General features: G+C 56.1%; 1 protein-coding gene across 6 annotated transcripts in view; it reads left to right on the top strand.

The window, feature by feature from the left end:
- RPS6KA2 (ribosomal protein S6 kinase A2) overlaps positions 1–17,594 on the top strand; it is a 332,597-nt gene that overhangs the window by 291,974 nt on the left and 23,029 nt on the right. For all 6 annotated transcript variants that reach the window (XM_087865646.1, XM_087865644.1, XM_087865645.1 and 3 more), the window contains 4 exons: positions 2,945–3,009; positions 11,791–11,893; positions 14,343–14,473; positions 15,503–15,628. In XM_087865646.1, the coding sequence (XP_087721772.1) occupies positions 2,945–3,009; positions 11,791–11,893; positions 14,343–14,473; positions 15,503–15,628 (425 nt within the window). The remainder of the gene's footprint in view (positions 1–2,944; positions 3,010–11,790; positions 11,894–14,342; positions 14,474–15,502; positions 15,629–17,594) is intronic.

The raw sequence follows: 17,594 nt of genomic DNA, 5'->3' as shown, positions 1-17,594 counted from the left end.
TTTGGAACACCTATAATTTTTGAGTAATCACTGAAGTGTTAATTAATTCACTGTCGACTGTTTGCTGAGGCCTCAAAGCACAAACATGGTACAAAATCTCACTGCAGCAGAAGAAAGAAGGTGCAGATAAGAATGTGCTGAGTAAGTATCCGAGAACACCCAGCATGCCCCAGCACGGAATTTGGAGTCACACCAAAATCTGTATTCCCTTTGTGTCTCACTTGGTTTAAATTCCTGCAGACCGTGTATTTGCACATGAGGAATGAGGATGACGGGAGTGGGTACAAAATGCAGTGTAGATTCTTCAAAGAGATTTAGCGATGAGTCACCGGCAGGTGCATGCCACCTCGGGCTCTGACGTGTGCGCTTGACGCTCCCACCTCTGACCGACCCACAGTGGTTCTGGAAGCACGGCAGCCCTCACCAAAGAAGAGCTGGGAAACAGTGCAGATCAGGGGATTTAATCCTCAGGACCAGCAGGATTTTTCCATCCAGAGATCTGGTCTTCATAAGGAGGCCGGCACATGGGATGGGCTGAAGGGAGGTCAGTGTCGGGAGTCAGACCACTGGTTTGTTCTCCACGGCTCTTCACAGGAGCAGTTGGGGCACCTATCACGGGCTGCTGGCTGTTGGGATCAGATCTCGGAACAAGGGGGCCAGACTCGGAAATCCAGAGAGGTCTTCAGCGGGAGGGCCTCGAAGGATAGAACCCGTTTCTCTCTACCCATGCCAACACTCATGATGCCAGATGGGTGGGTTTTCCACACCGACAAATTCTTCACTTCCCAGGAGACACCAGCTTGGGGTCCTACGATTCACCTTCCTTCTGGCACTAACCACCTGGCATTGGCCCAGACCCGGGCTCAGTCCCACGGCCCAGGGCACCACCTGTGATTCTGACCAACCAGCTATAAATCCAGAGTTTCCAAGACCCCTTCTTTGGGTCTGATGATATGCTAAAGCGGCTCACAGAACTCAGGAAACCATTTTACTTACTATTATCACAAATATCACAAAGGATATTTGAAAGGATACAGATGAAGAGGGGCATAGGGTGAGGTCTGAAGGGCCCCCTTGGAATGTGGGACGCACCACGCTCCTGGCACATGGATGCATTTTTGTTCATCAACCCGGAAACTCTCCAAACCCTGCTGTACGGGGCTTTGATAAAGGTCCCACTCCTTAGGCGTTGAATCACTGCAGCCCTCTCCCCTCCCTGGAGGTCGGAGGTGGGGCTGAACCGGCCCACCCTCTAGTCACGTGGGTGGTTCCCCCATCAGCGCAAAGACCCGGAAACATTGCTCAGGGGATGAGGACATGAAAGCATCCAGCCACGTGCAGGAGAGCTGCATCTCCTGGGACCCCAGCACCCTGTACGGAGGGGCCACCTGACTTCTCAGGCCCTGACAGTGCGGCTGAGTGGGCAGTGCCTCCGTGACCGCAGCACTGGGGGCGGCTTCCCTGCCCTCCATACCTTCCAGCTCCTGGTCTCTGCCATCTCAGCCGACAGCCACCAGCACCCACCCTTCTGGGGCATAGGCTGAACAGGGAGCATGAGACCAGGCCTTGACCGGCAGCAGGGCTGGGCCCGTGGAGCCCGGGGTGCAGACCTGGGAAGTCTGTGTCTCACAAACCACGTGACACGCAATCCCCCTACCCAGACTTGGGACAGGAGCTGGCTGGAGATGACCCAGCCCATGCGGCCCGCCTGCACTTCCCACTTCCCCCCCTACCCCCGGGCCCCACCCCTGTGCCCCCAGTCCCCTCCCTGGCCCACTGAGGCTCGTCTCCTGCTTTCCCATCCTGGAGAAAACCCAGAGCTCTCAGGGCCTGGGTGATTGGGTTCCTCTGAATTAACGGACTTTTTTTTAGAGCAGTGTTAAGTTTACAGAAAAACTGAAAGGAAAGTACAGCGAGTTCCCTTGTACTCCCCACCCCCACCCCCCACCTGGCCCCCCAGACAGTTTCCCCTAACCCCGAATGGATGTCCATGCTGTGTGTTCATTGTAACGATGGACCAGCATTGTCAGTGTCTCCGTCAGGCCTCGCGCTGCCCGTGTGCCTATGGCAAAGCGTGACATCACCATGGCGGGCAACAGTTTCCCTGCCCTGAATCCTCCGAGCCCTGCAGGTGCGGCCCGCCCCCGCTCCCCAGGACTCGGGGAGCAAAGTAAAGAGAGAGCGGGGCAGAACCAACAAGCCCAGCAGAACTATTTATAAGCAGTCTCCGGGGGCCCCGCAGATGTGGGCGCCAGTCTCTCTGGGTCCCAGCCTGTTGGAAGTTGCCCCTCCAGTTTCCGGCTGTCTTCCCCTTCCCCGTAAACCCGGAGCCACCTAACACGGTGCTTGCACTGCAGCCCGTCCTCCTGCTTCCTCCTTCCGCACTTTCTCACCCTTCTGGAAGGCCAGCCTGAGCTTACACGCATGGGCATTGGAAGCGCAGCGGAAGGGGTGTGGGGGGGCTCAGTTGGTAGAGCATGTGACTTGATCTCAGGGTTGTGGGTTCGAGCCCCATGTCAGGCATGGAGCCTTCTTGGATGGATGGATGGATGGATGGATGGATGGATGGATGGATGGATGGATGGATGGATGGAAAGGTAGATAGATGGATAGATGGGTAGATGGATGCATGCACACATGCAGTGGGCTGTGATGGGCCTCCAGCTCCCCCCTCCAGGTTTCCAAGCACCCCCCACACCTGTGGCAGGAAGCTTCCAGCCTGCCCCGCCCCTACCCCTGGCCCTGTCACAGGCCTGCAGGGCTGATTGTGGCTTCTGTGGACTGTGAGGCTGGCGAGCAGGAACCTGTTCCTGCAGGAGGAAGGCATTGGGAGCCGCTCTGGGCATCCCCCAGTCCCTTGCACTGCTGTGCCAGAAACTCTTCGTAGAGGTTACGAAACTAGGGGTTTGTTCTGATGCTCATCTCTGCTTTGTCCTTGGGACAGGTGCTGGCATTGACGGAGTGGAGGAGATCAAGCGGCATCCTTTCTTTGTGACCATAGACTGGAATGTAAGTTGCACAGCACGGTCCCCAGCAAACGGGGGTGATGGGGAGGTGAGGTGGAGGGCGAACCAGCTTGGTACAGACCAGAAGGAATGTGACCCTGTGCCCTGGAGGGTGCCCTCTCTCAGGAGCCTTCTGAACAGGCTGGCTGCTGGACTGCTGGTTCTCTGGGTCTCCGGGTCCCTGGGGGTCTCCCGGCCACTGGTTCTCTGGGTCTCCGGGCCCCTGTGGGTCTCTAGGCTGCGGGGCCCAGCTGGTTCTCTGGGTCTCCGGGTCCCTGGGGGTCTCCAGGCTGCAGGGTCACTGGGCCGCTTGTTCTCTGAGTCTCCGGGCCCCTGGGGGTCTCCAGGCTGCCAGGCTGCTGGTTTTCTGGGTCTCCAGGCCCCTGGGGGTCTCCAGGCTGCAGGGTCGCTGGGCCGCTTGTCCTCTGGGTCTCCGGGTCCCTGGGTCTCTCCAGGCCATGGGCCAGGCTGCGCAGGCCCCTTCCATGTTGAAGCGCTGGCGTCTCGCACTCTGTGCTGCTCTCCAGTCTCTGGTTTCGGGCTCAGGCCCACACAGCTGGCACTCCTGTAGACTTGTTAAAGAAAACAAACACCCAGACTGTTAAAGACAAAGTTATTGGTGACACTTGTTAGCAACATAAGGACTTCCGTGGTGATGCATTCAGGGACCACAGGGACAGGGTCTGCCATCGGGGGACAGATGGGGCTGAACTCTGAGCAGCTGCGGTGATGGGATTTATAGCAGGGGAGGGGCACAGTTGTGAGGGGCTCTGGGTGAAGCGACCTCACAGGACTTCCGCGGGACGCAGGCCTGGGGCCCAGAGGTCACCTGGTGGGGGGAGGGGCCTCCCAGGTCCAGCATCCGGCCCCAGTTCTCCGGGCCGATGTCACGATGCCGCTTGCAGCTGGACGCTGGCTGAGGGGCTCCCGAGTCTCATTCCAGACAGCCGCTCAGAGCCGCCTCCAGACCAGTCAGCGTGGAGAGCGGCCGCGGCTGGGCTTTGTGAGCAAGGAGGGCATCCCTCCTCGGACGTCAGTGTCTTCTGGTCCTTTCCTGAGGTTCACACAGCAGGCACATTCAGGGGCTTCGTTTCCCGAGCTGACAAATTAACCTCCGGAGACTCTAACAGAGTATATACGTATTACGTTAACGTCCTGTCTAGGACAGAGGCTGTTAGCTGTGTTTGCCTTTCTCCCTGTCTTCGTCCTGTCACCTCCACGGGTTCCAGCAACCGTGGCGCGGGTGGCAGCCCACCCCCAGCCCCCCAGGGTTATTACCTCTGACAAGGTGCTGACACAAATGCTGGGTGGAACCAGCTGTGCCCAGAGCTTCTGACCTGACTCCTCTCTCCTCCTCTTCTGAACGTCGTCCCACTGGGAGAGCACGAGCTTCCTTAAAACCCACTCTATAGTTCTTATTACGGAGCTTTTCTGAGGTTAAGATTCTTTTCAATGCTGAGACCAGAGAGAAGCACTCGAGATGTTGGCACACCTATGACCTCCCCGCCAGGTGCACCTGTGACCTCCCGACAGGTGCACAAGCCTGGTTAAAGGGCCAGGTGGACATCAGCTTGCGTTCAGGAAAGTGGACAGTGGAAGCAAAATGCCTGCCCGTGAAATCTCTTTTTCCTTAGCTTCCTGGAACATAGGCTTATAAGGGGCTCGGTCATCCTCAACTCACACATGGACACGTGGGCACCTGAAGATCTTTGTCGGTCGATTATTTAGGAGTTCCATCCGGCACAGAAGCTCTGCTGTATGCTGCGGTGATGAGGCCTCAGGCCAGCTGGCTATGTCCTAGCCCCGGAGCGCCAGCACCGTGCCTTGGGCAGGAGCCTCAGAAGCTGACCCCTGGGGGCTCGGCCCCCTGGTGCCCAGACAGGTGCTCGTCCACGTGTCGTCTCCTGCCCACAGGCATCAGGGTAGAGCTGCACACCCCTTCTGTTATTACTCACCATTCCGTGTGTTCAGCTATGCTGTTGACCACGTTTCAGGCTCTTCCAGGACATGGGGACAGAGCAGTGGCCGTGACGCCCCGGGCTTTACAACCTGGTCAGGAGAGCGAGGCAGGATGTGAAGGGTATGTGCTTGGTCCCAGAGAGAAAGCAGCACCATGAAGAGAGCCACACAGGGGAGAGGTGGGTCATCGAAGCTGAGCCCTTCACCTGCCCCTCCTGCCCCCACGCCTGCCTCTCCGCACACCTGTCTGCTGGGCACATTGGCCCTCCTGGCCCCAAGTGCCCTGTGGCTCAGTTAGGACCTCCTCCTTGTGTCTTCTCTGAAAAGCCAGCCCCTCGCTGAGGCCTGTCCTGCCAACCCTTCCAAAACCACAGCTCCTTGCCCAGCGCCCCGACTCCCCTGACCTTGCTCCATTCCCAGCTCCTCATCACCATCCAGTGCCCTGCCTTACTCACGGTGTGGATTGTGAGTCTCCATTCCCTGCTACTGGATTGGAAGCCCCAAGAGGTCAGGAGTCACTGTCAGTGTTGCGTAGAGACGTCCCCCGGGCCTCTGAGACAGCATGGTTCAGAGGAGGCAGCTGCCAAACGATGAATGAGCGAGGGAGCCAGGGAGTGAATGGGAGAGGCTCTCAGGGCAGGGGGACCCACTTCTCTTCCTCTCTCTCCGGGACACCGCAGCGCCTGCCGGCAGAGATGAGAAAACAGAAGGGAATGGCTGGGGCCGGGGCGGGACCGTGTGGGGTGCAGATCTGCAGTCTGAGCTGGGAGGAAAGGGGAGGCCCGGCCGCACGGCTCTGGGTACCACTCAACACGGCGGCTTGGCTCAGAGGAGCTACTTGCGAGTTGCTGTGGGCAGACGCTTCTCTCAGCCAAGAAGGGGTGCCCCCCGCGCCGAAGAAGTGGGCATGTGGAGGGGGAGCGAGGACGACTTTGTGAAACGCTCGGAATTGCCACAGCACGATGATGATCTTGAACACTATGCAGGTGGGGCTGACATGCATCCCAGAAAGCCCAAGTCGCGGCAGCTCTGAGCAGAAGCCCGGCTTCTTTCTGCAGCATTGGGAGCCACGCCGGTGAGAGTCCAGCGGTGAGACCCCGGCCGCGGTGTGCACGGCTCATCCCGTCTCCGCGTTTGGGCCCAGGTCCCTGCCAGGGCACACACAGTCATGGGATGTCTGCACCAAGAAGGCGGTATGCTGCATTATTTGAAAGTAATCAGACTAAAATTGAGGGTCGGAAGTTTCTTTTGTTGCTTTTAGCATTTAATTTCATTTCGTTTCTGAGAGAGGCCCTTCAGATTCATGGGGACCAAGCATATTTACTGTCACTTCCGTATTTACCTGAGGATGATGAGGCAGGGACAGTCTGACAAGCCCTGAATGAAAGCAGCCGGGGAGTGGTTGAGGGAAAAGAGCTCTGAGTCACCACTTTTATGCAAATTCATTTATTTCATGAATAGTACTTGGCGCTTGCCCAGGTCCAGGTGAGTGAGCAGGGTGTCCGTGCTATGGCTATGGAAAAACACAGCTATCCCCAAATGGCTTGACATCTGACGTCTGCACGAAAATGTCTTGTCCAGCCACAAAAGAAGTGTGTGGTGTGGGTGTCCCGTCGGAGAGCAGACACGGGTAGGAGCTGACAGGTGAGGTGAGATACTCCTAGCAAACTCTCCTCAGGACCACCGCCTCTCTCAGCTATGCAGGCCTTCCTGGGAACCAGAGGAGTGGCCTGCATCTCCACCCTCCCTACCTACCCGTGAGCTGTGAGCTGCGGCCCCACGGCCAGCCTTGGCCCCACTCACACACCAATCAAGCAGCAGACCCTTCCTTGAGAAAGCAGACACGAAATGCAAGGCATTGCGAGGTCTCCGGTGGGCAGTGTTGCTAAGTCCCTGTCCAGACGTGCCCATTCTGTTTCAGCGGCTTGGATAACAAAACCGTAGCACAGCAGGCTTTGCAGAAACTGTGAATACCGGGAGGTACTCCTTCTGCCCGGCCGACGCTCAGGACGACAGCATGGAGCCTTTTCCCTGACCCGTTTGATTTCTGCCTGGGTGCGTGAACCCAGCGCTTGCCTTGGGCTCCACCCTGGAAAATATAAGGATATTTATTGCACTTTCTGCTTCCCTCTGTGACCCAAAACTGCCAGGAGAAATTTTCAGGTGACCTGCTGGAGCAGAATGAGTCCATCGCAGCAGATGTGGGGTCACTGCCCTTGTCCGTCCTGCTCTGCCATTAACTTGTCTACAAAGGCAAGCAGTTAACATCCCTGAGGAGCGCATCTTCCTGAAAGCTGCTCTCACGAGCCAAATGAGAAATTACAGTTACAGCCCCGAGGCCTCGGCAGAGGGTCACGGGGAGTCCCGCACCTACGCCACGTTTACTCTGCCCCATCACTACATGGAAGGTCATCACACAGGCCATGGGAACCACCCCCTGCCCCGAGGAAGCCCTCCCGCCCAGCCTGGCACCCCTCACCGTGGGCCGACACCTGCTGGCGGAGGCTGCGACCTTCACTGTAGCCCGTCAGGACCTGTCATCACGACGACTTTCATTAGCGCCAGGAGCTTGTGCTTCAGTTTCTGAACCCTGCTGAGGGTTCCGTCAGTGGTTACTCGGTGCTGTGGAAGGGACGCCCGGGGAAACCAAGGCACAGGGCAGTGAGAAGAGAGCCCAGGGTCCGTGGGTGAATGGGCAGCACATGCCAGAGCCTCCCCCCACCCTTGCCAGTCGTGTGTACCAGCAGCAGCAGAGGGGAAGTCTTCGTGCCCACAAGACTGCACAGTGGATTTTAGGGGTTCGGTTCCCGGAGGGGTTGGCTGCTGGCCAGGATCTCAGAGCCTGTGTCAGAGGGTGAGGGAGCTCCTCCCACTGCCCGGTAGAAAGATTTCTATCAGTTTATTCCCACCTTAAATACACCAGCAGAGCTTCTCCTTTCGAGGAGCCCAATAGGACTCTTCGTTCAGTGAATAACCGCTCCTCACTCCTCAGGGTTGTAAATCCAGATATTTTGACTGGAACAGCTTTCAGCGGGGATAACCTGTATAGACAGAGTCCCGCTGCGTGAACCACTGACCCAGCAGACCCCCTGGGTGTGCTGGGGCTATTTGAATTCTCCCTGTTACCCCTGCCAGCCTAGCATCCCTCCACATTATTTCTCCGTTGCTATTTCAGGAATAATCTATAGCTGTGCCCTTTCCTAATTGGAGAATGTTAATTTTGAGATGCCCAGAGCCAAAGCTGCCTGCAGAAGCAGATGTTAGGTCTGCGACCCCGAGCTGGAAGCAGCTTCCTACTGCATTACCCAGTCACCATTCTCACTGTGCCCCCCATTCTCCCCTTCATCGTCGGAAGGTCGTTTCGGTATAAACAGCCCTGGTGCACCTGCTCGGAGCCTCCTAGCGCATCCTGGCCTGATGCGTAATCGTTCCCATGTGGCTTCGACTTGTGTCATCCTAAGATCCTGGGACAGGCGAGATGACTTAAAGTGCTGCCTGGAGACTGAGCATGAGGCCCCACTCTCTTTCCATCAATGTGAAATGGATTGTTCTAGAGGCTCAGAGAGGGGAATCTAGGTCACAATTATAATGCATCTCATCCAGCTGAAAACCTACCCAAAATGCCGTCACCCGTCATTCTCTGTTTAACCCCGTGTCTGCAGTTTACACCACGAGAAGCAAGATTACTTTTTCCCTACAACCTCAAACCTACTCCTAGGTTTGGACACAGAGAAAGAAAGGCGTGTGTAATAATAACACATATTAGCACTTGCCAAAGTTTACCCAGTAACGGGAAGCACCTGACCGACCTTTAAGACTGCGCAAGGGAGCCATCCAGAGTGTGGAGGGTACTGGGGTGCCTTATGCAGCCCTTCGCTACCTGCTCAGAACCAGGATGAAGGTGGATTGAAAACAGGGACCAGTGTTCTGGGGGGCTGAGGGGCCTGCGAGGGAACTGGTCGGCCAGCAAGCACTTGGTGGGCTCTCCCATGCTCTCCCTTCCAGTCAGTTAGGGTCTCCTTAGTGAAACACAGGTTTACAGAGAAGGTTCGAAGGCGTCATGTGCACAATGCCCAGGGAAGCCGGGTTTTCATACACGGTAAGCGTGCTGTGTGATGGCTGGGTTCTGTGACCGGCTTGGGGGCCATGCACCAGGCTGGGCATGCAGTGGGAAGGAACGAAATAGAGGACTCTGCACCGGGCCGACAAGCATGAGCGTCCTGGGGCAGGGGAAGCCAGGAGGTACCATGTCCTCATTTGCTCCCCGAGTTATCGCTAAATACTTGAGCTGAAGGGGGCAGTAGGCTCCACCCAGACGAAGTGCACTGCCACACCACTGCGGGGGCCAGATGCCGTTCTGATGGATTCCTTCTCCTTATGGGTAAAGACGTGGAACTTGGGAAGCTGTGTCTCCCCAGGAGGTCAGCCTCCCGGCCGGGACCACTATGCTGCTCTCGGGGGCAAGGAAGGAGGAAGACTGGGGTAAAGCACGTGGCCGTGGGAGTCCGCTTGGTCAGAGGACGCGCCTGTGCTTTCTTGGGCCTCTTGGATTTTCAAAGCCTTGATGTCCTCCTCCATGGGAGGGAGCGGTAGAGGGATGGCAGGACAAGGAGCAGACTTAGGTTTCTGCAGGGAGGGGAAGGGGCTCAGGAAAGTGCCAGTCACCTTGACGTCCCCGCCCTGCTTCTTATCAAGCTGGTGTAGTTACACTGTTGGTGGTCGGAGGGGAATCGAGACTCTGGGGTGTCTGTGCACAGCAGAACGGGGAGCGGCGTCACGGCCTCTACCAACTGCGTGTCCACACACGCACACAGTTGTCACCGCTGATGCCCCCAGGCGCTGCTCCGTGTTCCATCATGGAGCCAAACTGCTTCGGTTCAGGGGTTGTTTTATCTGCAGCTGTGAGGCTGGGGGCAGGTCCTGGCCTCCTGCTCCCAGGGGTCCCTGTGTCGGTGGAGCTGGGGCGAGAAGAGAAGCTGAAATGTGTGACCTTCAGCTCCAGGTCAAAAGCCTCGCCTCTCATTTGGACTAAGTGACAGCCAGTACTGTGTGCATGTAAATAAATGTTCACAGGGCAGGAGCCGTGGCTCTGTGGGAGAGATTCCCTCCCTCCTCCCTCTGCTCCCTCTGCTCCCCTACCTCCTCCGTCCCCACCCCACCCCCAAGTAGCAAGGGAACACATGCTACTGAGGGAGAGGATGCGAGTTTTCCTTGAGTAGGACAGGTATCGATTTAGTAACCCAGCTCAAATACCACCAGAGCATCACTGGTATGAGCAGAAAGGGTCTGAGCCCCACAGGGCTGCGCCTGGGCCATCGGTCTTGGTAACAGCCAGCATTTTAATCAGGGTGCACAGCTCACTTGTCCTTCATTCGATTTCCTGTGACAAGTGCATACATCAGGGAAGTTTATTCCCACCCCAGAGTGCGTCACAGCAGAAAGTAGCACCTTTCTATTTCTGGAAAGAGCTTATGGAGTAAATCAATTCCTAATGGAATCTCTTCACCCAGGCAAGAAATGACCAGATAATCGAGGGTGGGGTTAATGTGTCCATCTTCCTCTGGCGGTTCCCGGGTGCGCACCCTGAGTGATGTCCCATGCATGCCTGCAGCTCGCTAAACCAGGGGGCCTGGCAGTCGCCAGCCCAGACACATCTGTCAGTCGTGCCCGGCAGTTTCCGCAGCCACCTTGGCTTCTAGAAGGGTGTGCTCCTGGCAGGGATCAGGGCATCGCGCCCTCCTGCCGCTGCTGGACGTGCTGAAGTCCACCCTGCGGCCACCCCCCAGCCTCAGCCAGCAGTGGCAGCGTGCGGCCCCCTCACCTCTCCCTCACCTCCCCCACCGGCCCCAGCTTCCTGTCCTGCCCAGACTCCATTCTTGCCCATCTGTGGCTTTATCCACCTCCTTCCCAGACCTGCTTCCAAACTATATTGTTCCTAAAGTTGAATCTCCCCAAAGCCATACATTGTTGCCTTGCCTAAGAGCACTGAAAACAACAGCGTCAGGTTGGAAGGCATTTTCAAGAAGGCCAGCATCAGAGGGAAGCAACGAGGGGTGTGGAGTTTCTGGGCATCAGAGGTCAGGCTCCGTGACCTAGGTCAGGGCCTCCTGACGTGGCCACTGCAGAGAAGCACTAACTCTCCGTCTGGACTCAGGTGTTCTCACGGGCTCACTGAAGTGCGCAAATGTGTGTAAAGGAACACAAAAGCACAGACTCCGCCCACTTGAGCAGAGGGGTCTGGACCCCCAAATGTGGGGGTAGCAGAGAGCCAAGGGGAGTGCTGCAGCCCCTGGTCATGGGCTCTGGGGCATGTGTGTGTAAGGAAGGACCTCGTTCGTCCTCGCTGGGGGCTTTCCCGTGTCCCCCAGGCAAGGGCTCCGTGATGGTCGGGGGTGGGGGGGGGAGGAGGGTGCCAAGCATCGGGGGCTCTTCCCTGCTGTTCCCAGGGGGTGGGGGGAGGGGGTAAGATGCGGCTGTCCTGTCAGATTTTATTTGAAGAAAAAAAGTTTTTAAAAAACATTCTGCCCCCACAAAGGTTTAAAGCTTCACATTGCCCTCAATGATGAATACTTAGTATGTGTCCAGACCCTCCTACCTCCTGTGTGGCTTTTATAGAATATAGTTTTATCATGTGTCTTCTGTAATATCAGCCCACAACTGGTACGGTGTTTCCCATGCATCAGCGAGCACAGGGGCGCCGGCAGCAGCGGAAAGCCCAGGCGGTGTGTGCAAAGCCCTCTCCCCTCCCCCACCGCGGCTCTGCCACTCCGCGTCACCCTCCCGGTTTTCTGCGGCTCCTCAGCATCCTGTCTTGCTCTCCCCACAGAAGCTGTACAGGAAGGAGATCAAGCCGCCATTCAAACCAGCGGTGGGCAGGCCCGAGGACACCTTCCACTTCGACCCCGAGTTCACAGCACGGACGCCTACAGGTGTGTGCCAGCCGTGAGTGCAAGCAAGCCCAGAGTTCTGCCAGCTGCGGGGCGTCCTCCTCCCCGGCCGGTTAGGGATGGAGGCTCAGCCAGAGGGTCTCACGTTCGAGAATGCGTCCATGGAGGGTACTAGTCGGTTCTGTTTGACTCTCTCGTTCTCTCTGCTCCACCATCAAGCTTTAAGTGAGAGAACCAATTCTCGGTCCTCCCCCCGGTGACATCTGGTTTGGAATCACCCAGGGTTCTGTAGATCCCCTCTCCTGCTGCCCCTGTTCTGAGCTGCGATCCGGGGACTGCTTCTTTCAGGCACGCACAAGCAGAGAACCTCAGGCCAGGCACATCTCTCACGCAGGTAGAGGATTTGGGGGACAAGGAAGGCTGCAGGCGACGTCTGTCGCTGTGGGTACTGTAGATCTTACTCATGCAAACCGCAAACACCTGTCGGAAAAGCTCGGTCAGCTACTGGACGTCAGCACAGCGGATGACACGTTCCCTTAGCTTTCATGAAAATCGGCAGTCCCTCTGAGGTCCATCAGACTCAGTCAGAACTCGCCAGCTCCCTCCAAAAGTTACCATTTTGTGACATCGATGAGTTACTATGAATGTTTTGCGGTGTGGGAATTGTCTCGGTCTTCTCAGGCTGCCGCGACAAATGACCAGCCTGGGCACCTCAGTCAACATTTATTTCGGTTCCTGGTGAGGGCTCTCTTCCCGGCTTGCACACGGCCTCCCGCAGCCTTCTTCTGTGCTCGAGGAGGAAGAGTGAGATCCCTGCTGTCTCGCCCTCTTCTTATAAGGACACCAGCAACACTGGATCAGGTCTAGTGACCTCATTTAACCTTCATGACTTCCCGAAAGACCCCATCTCCAAAGACAGTCACATGGAGGGCTAGAGTTTCAAACTATGGATTTTGGGGGAACACAGTCAGTCCAGTCCATAGAGTAGCATATGTTATATAGTCATGTGGGGAAAAAAAGGGGGGGAAGAAATCTCCTGTCTATGGGGGGTCTTACTACTTTTGAATCTGAGATTTTCTGTGATTTTTAAGGATAATTGTGAAACAAATACATGGTCATATACAAAACATGACATGGAGGAACTTGGAACAGAAATCCACTTTGTTCCCTTTGAGTTAGGCTGTGAGTGCTGGGAAATAAATTCCCACCGTGCTAGAGTAGAGAAGCTTAATTAAAACCCAGAAGGCTCTGCTGGGTAGTTTTTAGAATCTGAAAACTGCACACTGCTAGACAGCAGAGACAGAAGCGTGGCGGGCGCCAAGCTGCTCCAGACCCGAGGCTCGGCTCTCCGGCTTGCTTCGCGCTGTCTGCCTTTTTCCTTCACAGAATTATGGCTTTGAGGTCTGCCTTCTCTTGAAAATCCCCCGCACTACCACGGGCTGCCCTGAAGGACTCCACCAAAGCACAGTGGATGCATCAACCTTAAGCAGTCTTCAACCCCCAGGGCACTTTGGCGTCCTCCTTAGGGCTTTAGATTTAAGAATTCCAGCTCGACCCGGAGAATGAGCCAGAGCCCGGCAAATGGTCAGGGCAGAGCCTAGCCCGAGAGGCTCATTGACAGCCGCTGGGGAGTGTGTGTGCTTTGCAGGGGAGACCAGCTGGCTCTATTAACTTGAACTGATGCATTTTCATTCGCGAATGGAGACTTTGCAGATCAGATAAGCACTGTCTCCGAACTAGGGGCACAGAGTACACCGCCATGCCTCCTGTAGCCAGGGCTGCCTCCCCCTGCATGGACCAGAGCAGTGGTGGGCAGGCTCGGGGTGATCGGCTGAGGCTCAGCTGGGTCTTCATGGAGTCCAGCTCGGCTCACACTCGGTGAGGTGGCTGGCGGCCTGAGGGGTAGGTGGCATTAAAAGTTTAACATGCTTGAGAATCATCCGGGGGATGCTGACTTTTGGCACAGTACTTAAAAAGTAGACAAGACACAGGAGTGAGATAAAAGAAAATTTAAAGCTTTGATGATCCCATGACTAGTTTCTGACTAGTATGTTCGAGGGGTTCTTAAGTCTTGGACGGGCCCCTTGCACCAGGCAGCACGCTCCAGTGGGCAGCTGACTTGTGTGCATCCAGGGGATAGAAACCAGCTTTAGTGTTGGCTTAGTTTAAAATAAAGACCGTGAGCCTACCGCAAGGCATTCCCACTCCGCGTCCCGAGCCCTCGCACAGGATGTGGGTTATCCTCTGCTTCAGAATCTCCTGGCTGTAGATGCCCTTTAACACAACCACGCACTGAGCTCGTGTGCTTAGAAAATTCTACCTTTCATTAATATCTAAATGCAGAGAGAACGATTTTTCTGTGTCCTTAGCACTTCAGTTACAACCCAGCACAAAGGCAAGCTGTACAGTGTCATAAATTAAGCAACAGTGATGGAGGATTCAAACGAGGATCCCCTCCTGGAAGGTTGAATTCTCTCGTTGTTACCTGCAGACTCACCTGGCGTCCCCCCCAGCGCCAATGCGCATCATCTATTCAGAGGATTCAGCTTTGTGGCCTCAAGTCTGGTCCAGGAGCCCTCGCAGCAAGATCTGCACAAAGCCACGGTTCACCCCATCGTGCAGGTAATCCCGTACTGCCCGGCGGCCCTCGGCCCCAGCAGGTGTGCGCGGGGAGGCGCCAGCACGCATGTCACACGTGGACTGAGAGCTAGCCTGGGTCCGGGGGTGCTGATGCCGGGGGTACCGACTCTGTTCCCAGCCTCTCGGGCGTTACTGCGTCTCATGGTGGCCTGAGCCATGCCTCTCACCCCTGCTCCACGTGCACCCTAACAAAGGGGAGAGTTCTGATCAGAATGTCCCCGGGGTGTGTCTGTGGCTGGAGCACCCGCAGGGGTCAGACAGGGGCGTCCTCACTGTGTGGATCGAGTCAGTACCCCAAGAGAGTGGTTTGGTTTGTGGGTACCATTTCCCTGTTGTGAAATGTACTCTTTGGGAGATCAGGTCACATGACATTTTTAGAAGGAATTTTCCACCTACTAAGGGTAACCAGATCCAGGGAATTCGAAGGAGGAATTGTGATAACATTTTATTTAAGGACAAAGTCAGGGGAAATGAGGTGGCCTTAGATTTCCATATTTCTCTCTCCCGAGCCTTTAGGGACCCCGTGGTGTGTCCCCAGGGGACACTTGATGAGACAGAGTGCACCGTCTACTCTACGGTGTATGATTGGTGGCTTGCTGTCTGCACTCTCAGTGCGTGGGGTAGAGGCTTGTGCATACAGGCGGACGGGGGCTGTGCTGGGACATCACGGGGTGACTTCTACTTACATGTGCACACCAGGCACCGCTCTGGCCTCAAGCGTCAGAACCACACACCCCTATCTACAGGGCCTTCTGTGCTCCCACCTCCAGATTCTCAGACTCTGTGTACTACAGCCTAAAAATTAAGCTCATCCCCGGAAAGTTAGGATTTAGATCTGGAATCTTTGCTGAACAGCAGCGTGACCTTCATGATCCCATTACCTCCTGGCCTCAGTGACCTCGAGTGCACCATCCAGACCCTCCCTTGCTGTCCACGTCCTGTGTGTCTAAGCTTGTCCCTCTGCCCGAGAGAGCTCTGACGGCAGTCTCTGCCCCGGGTCTGTCTCCACAGCAGTTACACGGGAACAACATACACTTCACCGATGGCTATGAGATCAAGGAGGACATCGGGGTGGGCTCCTACTCCGTGTGCAAGCGATGTGTGCACAAAGCCACTGAGGCAGAGTATGCCGTGAAGGTAAGACCGTGCGTGTGTGAGCGGCCCCGAGCACAACTGCGTGCGGCCCCGAGCACAACTGCGGTGCTCCCCGTGCCTGACTCAGCCGGCCTCGCTGAGCTGGCCAGCTTCCTCCCCGGGCACCGTCCCCCAAGCTCGCATACGAAAGAGTTCAGTTTGCTTTGACACTAGGTCACCCATTCAAAACGTATTTTGCAGATGATGAATATCTGATCGTATCCAACATATAAGCACTGACCACGTCTAGTAGCTTTGTATACAGCTGACCCTGGGGTAAAAGCTTTGGGTGCTCAGTATTTTGAAAAATACGATTGGGGGACAGGCACAGTGTTGTTTGAGGGGGCTGGAGTGGGGGGGGGGGAGGAGGAAGCAACAGTCACCAGAAATTAACTCAAAGAAACGAATAGAGGCATAAACTGGTAATATCTGTGCAAACTTAAACATCAAGAAAAGTAAATACCAAAAATTATCTAGAGTTATCCAGAATCCAATCTCTACAGAATACCTGTAGCTTCTGTAATTGTTGCTAGATTTGATATTTGACCTAGAAATCCCAAATACCAGTTTCTTGAGTTTTCTGGTTGGTGAAATGTGGACTAAAAGCTAAAGCTTCCAGCCGAAAGCATAACCGAGTTTCTGTAAAAAGCGTGAACTGTGCATTCTCTCCACAAGAGAGCCAGAGAGCTCTAACGCCGCTGCTTCCCCACGGAACTGACCTCGAGCCCCTCGAGAAGCCGGCTCCAGCCTGTGGCGTCAGCACGGCCGACCCGGTCACGTCCGTGCCACGTGGCGCTGTGCCGGCCCCTCACGGAACATTTGGGGAAGCATGCGACCCGTCCAGCAGCGGCAGCGTAAAAGGAGCACGGCCTTCCACTGCAATTTTCCTAAGTCAGAAGAAATTGCTCGAAATGGTGCCTGCGGGGAGATGACCCCGTTCCTTCGTGGGTCACCCACGCCCCGTGTTTCTCGCACTGAGCAAATGTTCAACTCTGTCAAAACAAGGCACCAGCCCCAAAAAACTAGGCCCTTTGGTCTCGTTTGGGTTGGAAATTGCTGGCTTGCTGACAAATGTATCTTGAAGTCCTCAAGCAGGAAAGAACGTTTGGAATACGGAGGTATAGTCTGTGGGTTGGGCAGACTCCCGGTGCTCAGCCCACCCGGAGTCCCGAAGCCACAGAAGGGCACGCGGCGCGGTTCCCGGGAGCAGTGAGCACACGCACTGGCACTGCTGTCAGCCCCGGCGTCCGACAGCAGCGGCAGCACGGGACCTCAGGAACACACGTGGTGTGGCCAGCAGTGACCGCTGCAGAATGGGCGTGCGGGGCTCCACGCGTTCCAAAGACCTGGGCTGGTGAGGAGTGTCGTGTCTCCGTCTCCCTGGGAGCGTTCAGAGGCGTGCGTGCGTGGACGCCCTGTGTGCCCGCGCAGATGCTGCTCCCGTGGGCAGGTGCGCCCAATGTGCGTGCACTTGCCCTCCGCCCTGGACCGGGACTGCACTCCTGCTGCAGGACGTACAGCACACACGCCTCCCACACGCGTGGACTTCAGAGAATTTTCTGCCTGGGTCATTTCTCACAGCATTCCTTCAGCCGTTTATCGGGTGACCAGCAGCCATCCTAGAAACAATCCCTGCTTCCATTGAGCATGGAGAAACGCGCCCATTGTTTGGCTGGCTCAGTGGCCACGATGCCCTTCGAGAAAACAGCCTGCCTCTGTCAGCTGCGTTTTGTGCCTCTGAAAATAAATCTCCCATTGACAGAGGCAGTGGCGTGTTTCCCCGTACTGTCCCTGTAGCCAGCTCTCTTATGAAAACACCGTCTGAATTCAGCTTTGTTCCATGGCTTTACCTCGGTCCTGACTCTCTTGCTGAGGCCACGCTGTGCCGGGAACTTCTGGGGCATCTCACCCCAGGGCCCAGAAACCAGACGCATGGCTGTAGCTCTGCGAGGCAGAAAGCCGGGTCTTC

This window comes from Ursus americanus, chromosome 11 (genome assembly GCF_024610735.1).
Source record: "Ursus americanus isolate L20-20 chromosome 11, mUrsAme1.1.p, whole genome shotgun sequence".
In the NCBI taxonomy this organism is placed as follows: Eukaryota; Metazoa; Chordata; class Mammalia; order Carnivora; family Ursidae; genus Ursus; species Ursus americanus.
This window is presented reverse-complemented; position numbering and strand designations above follow the sequence as displayed.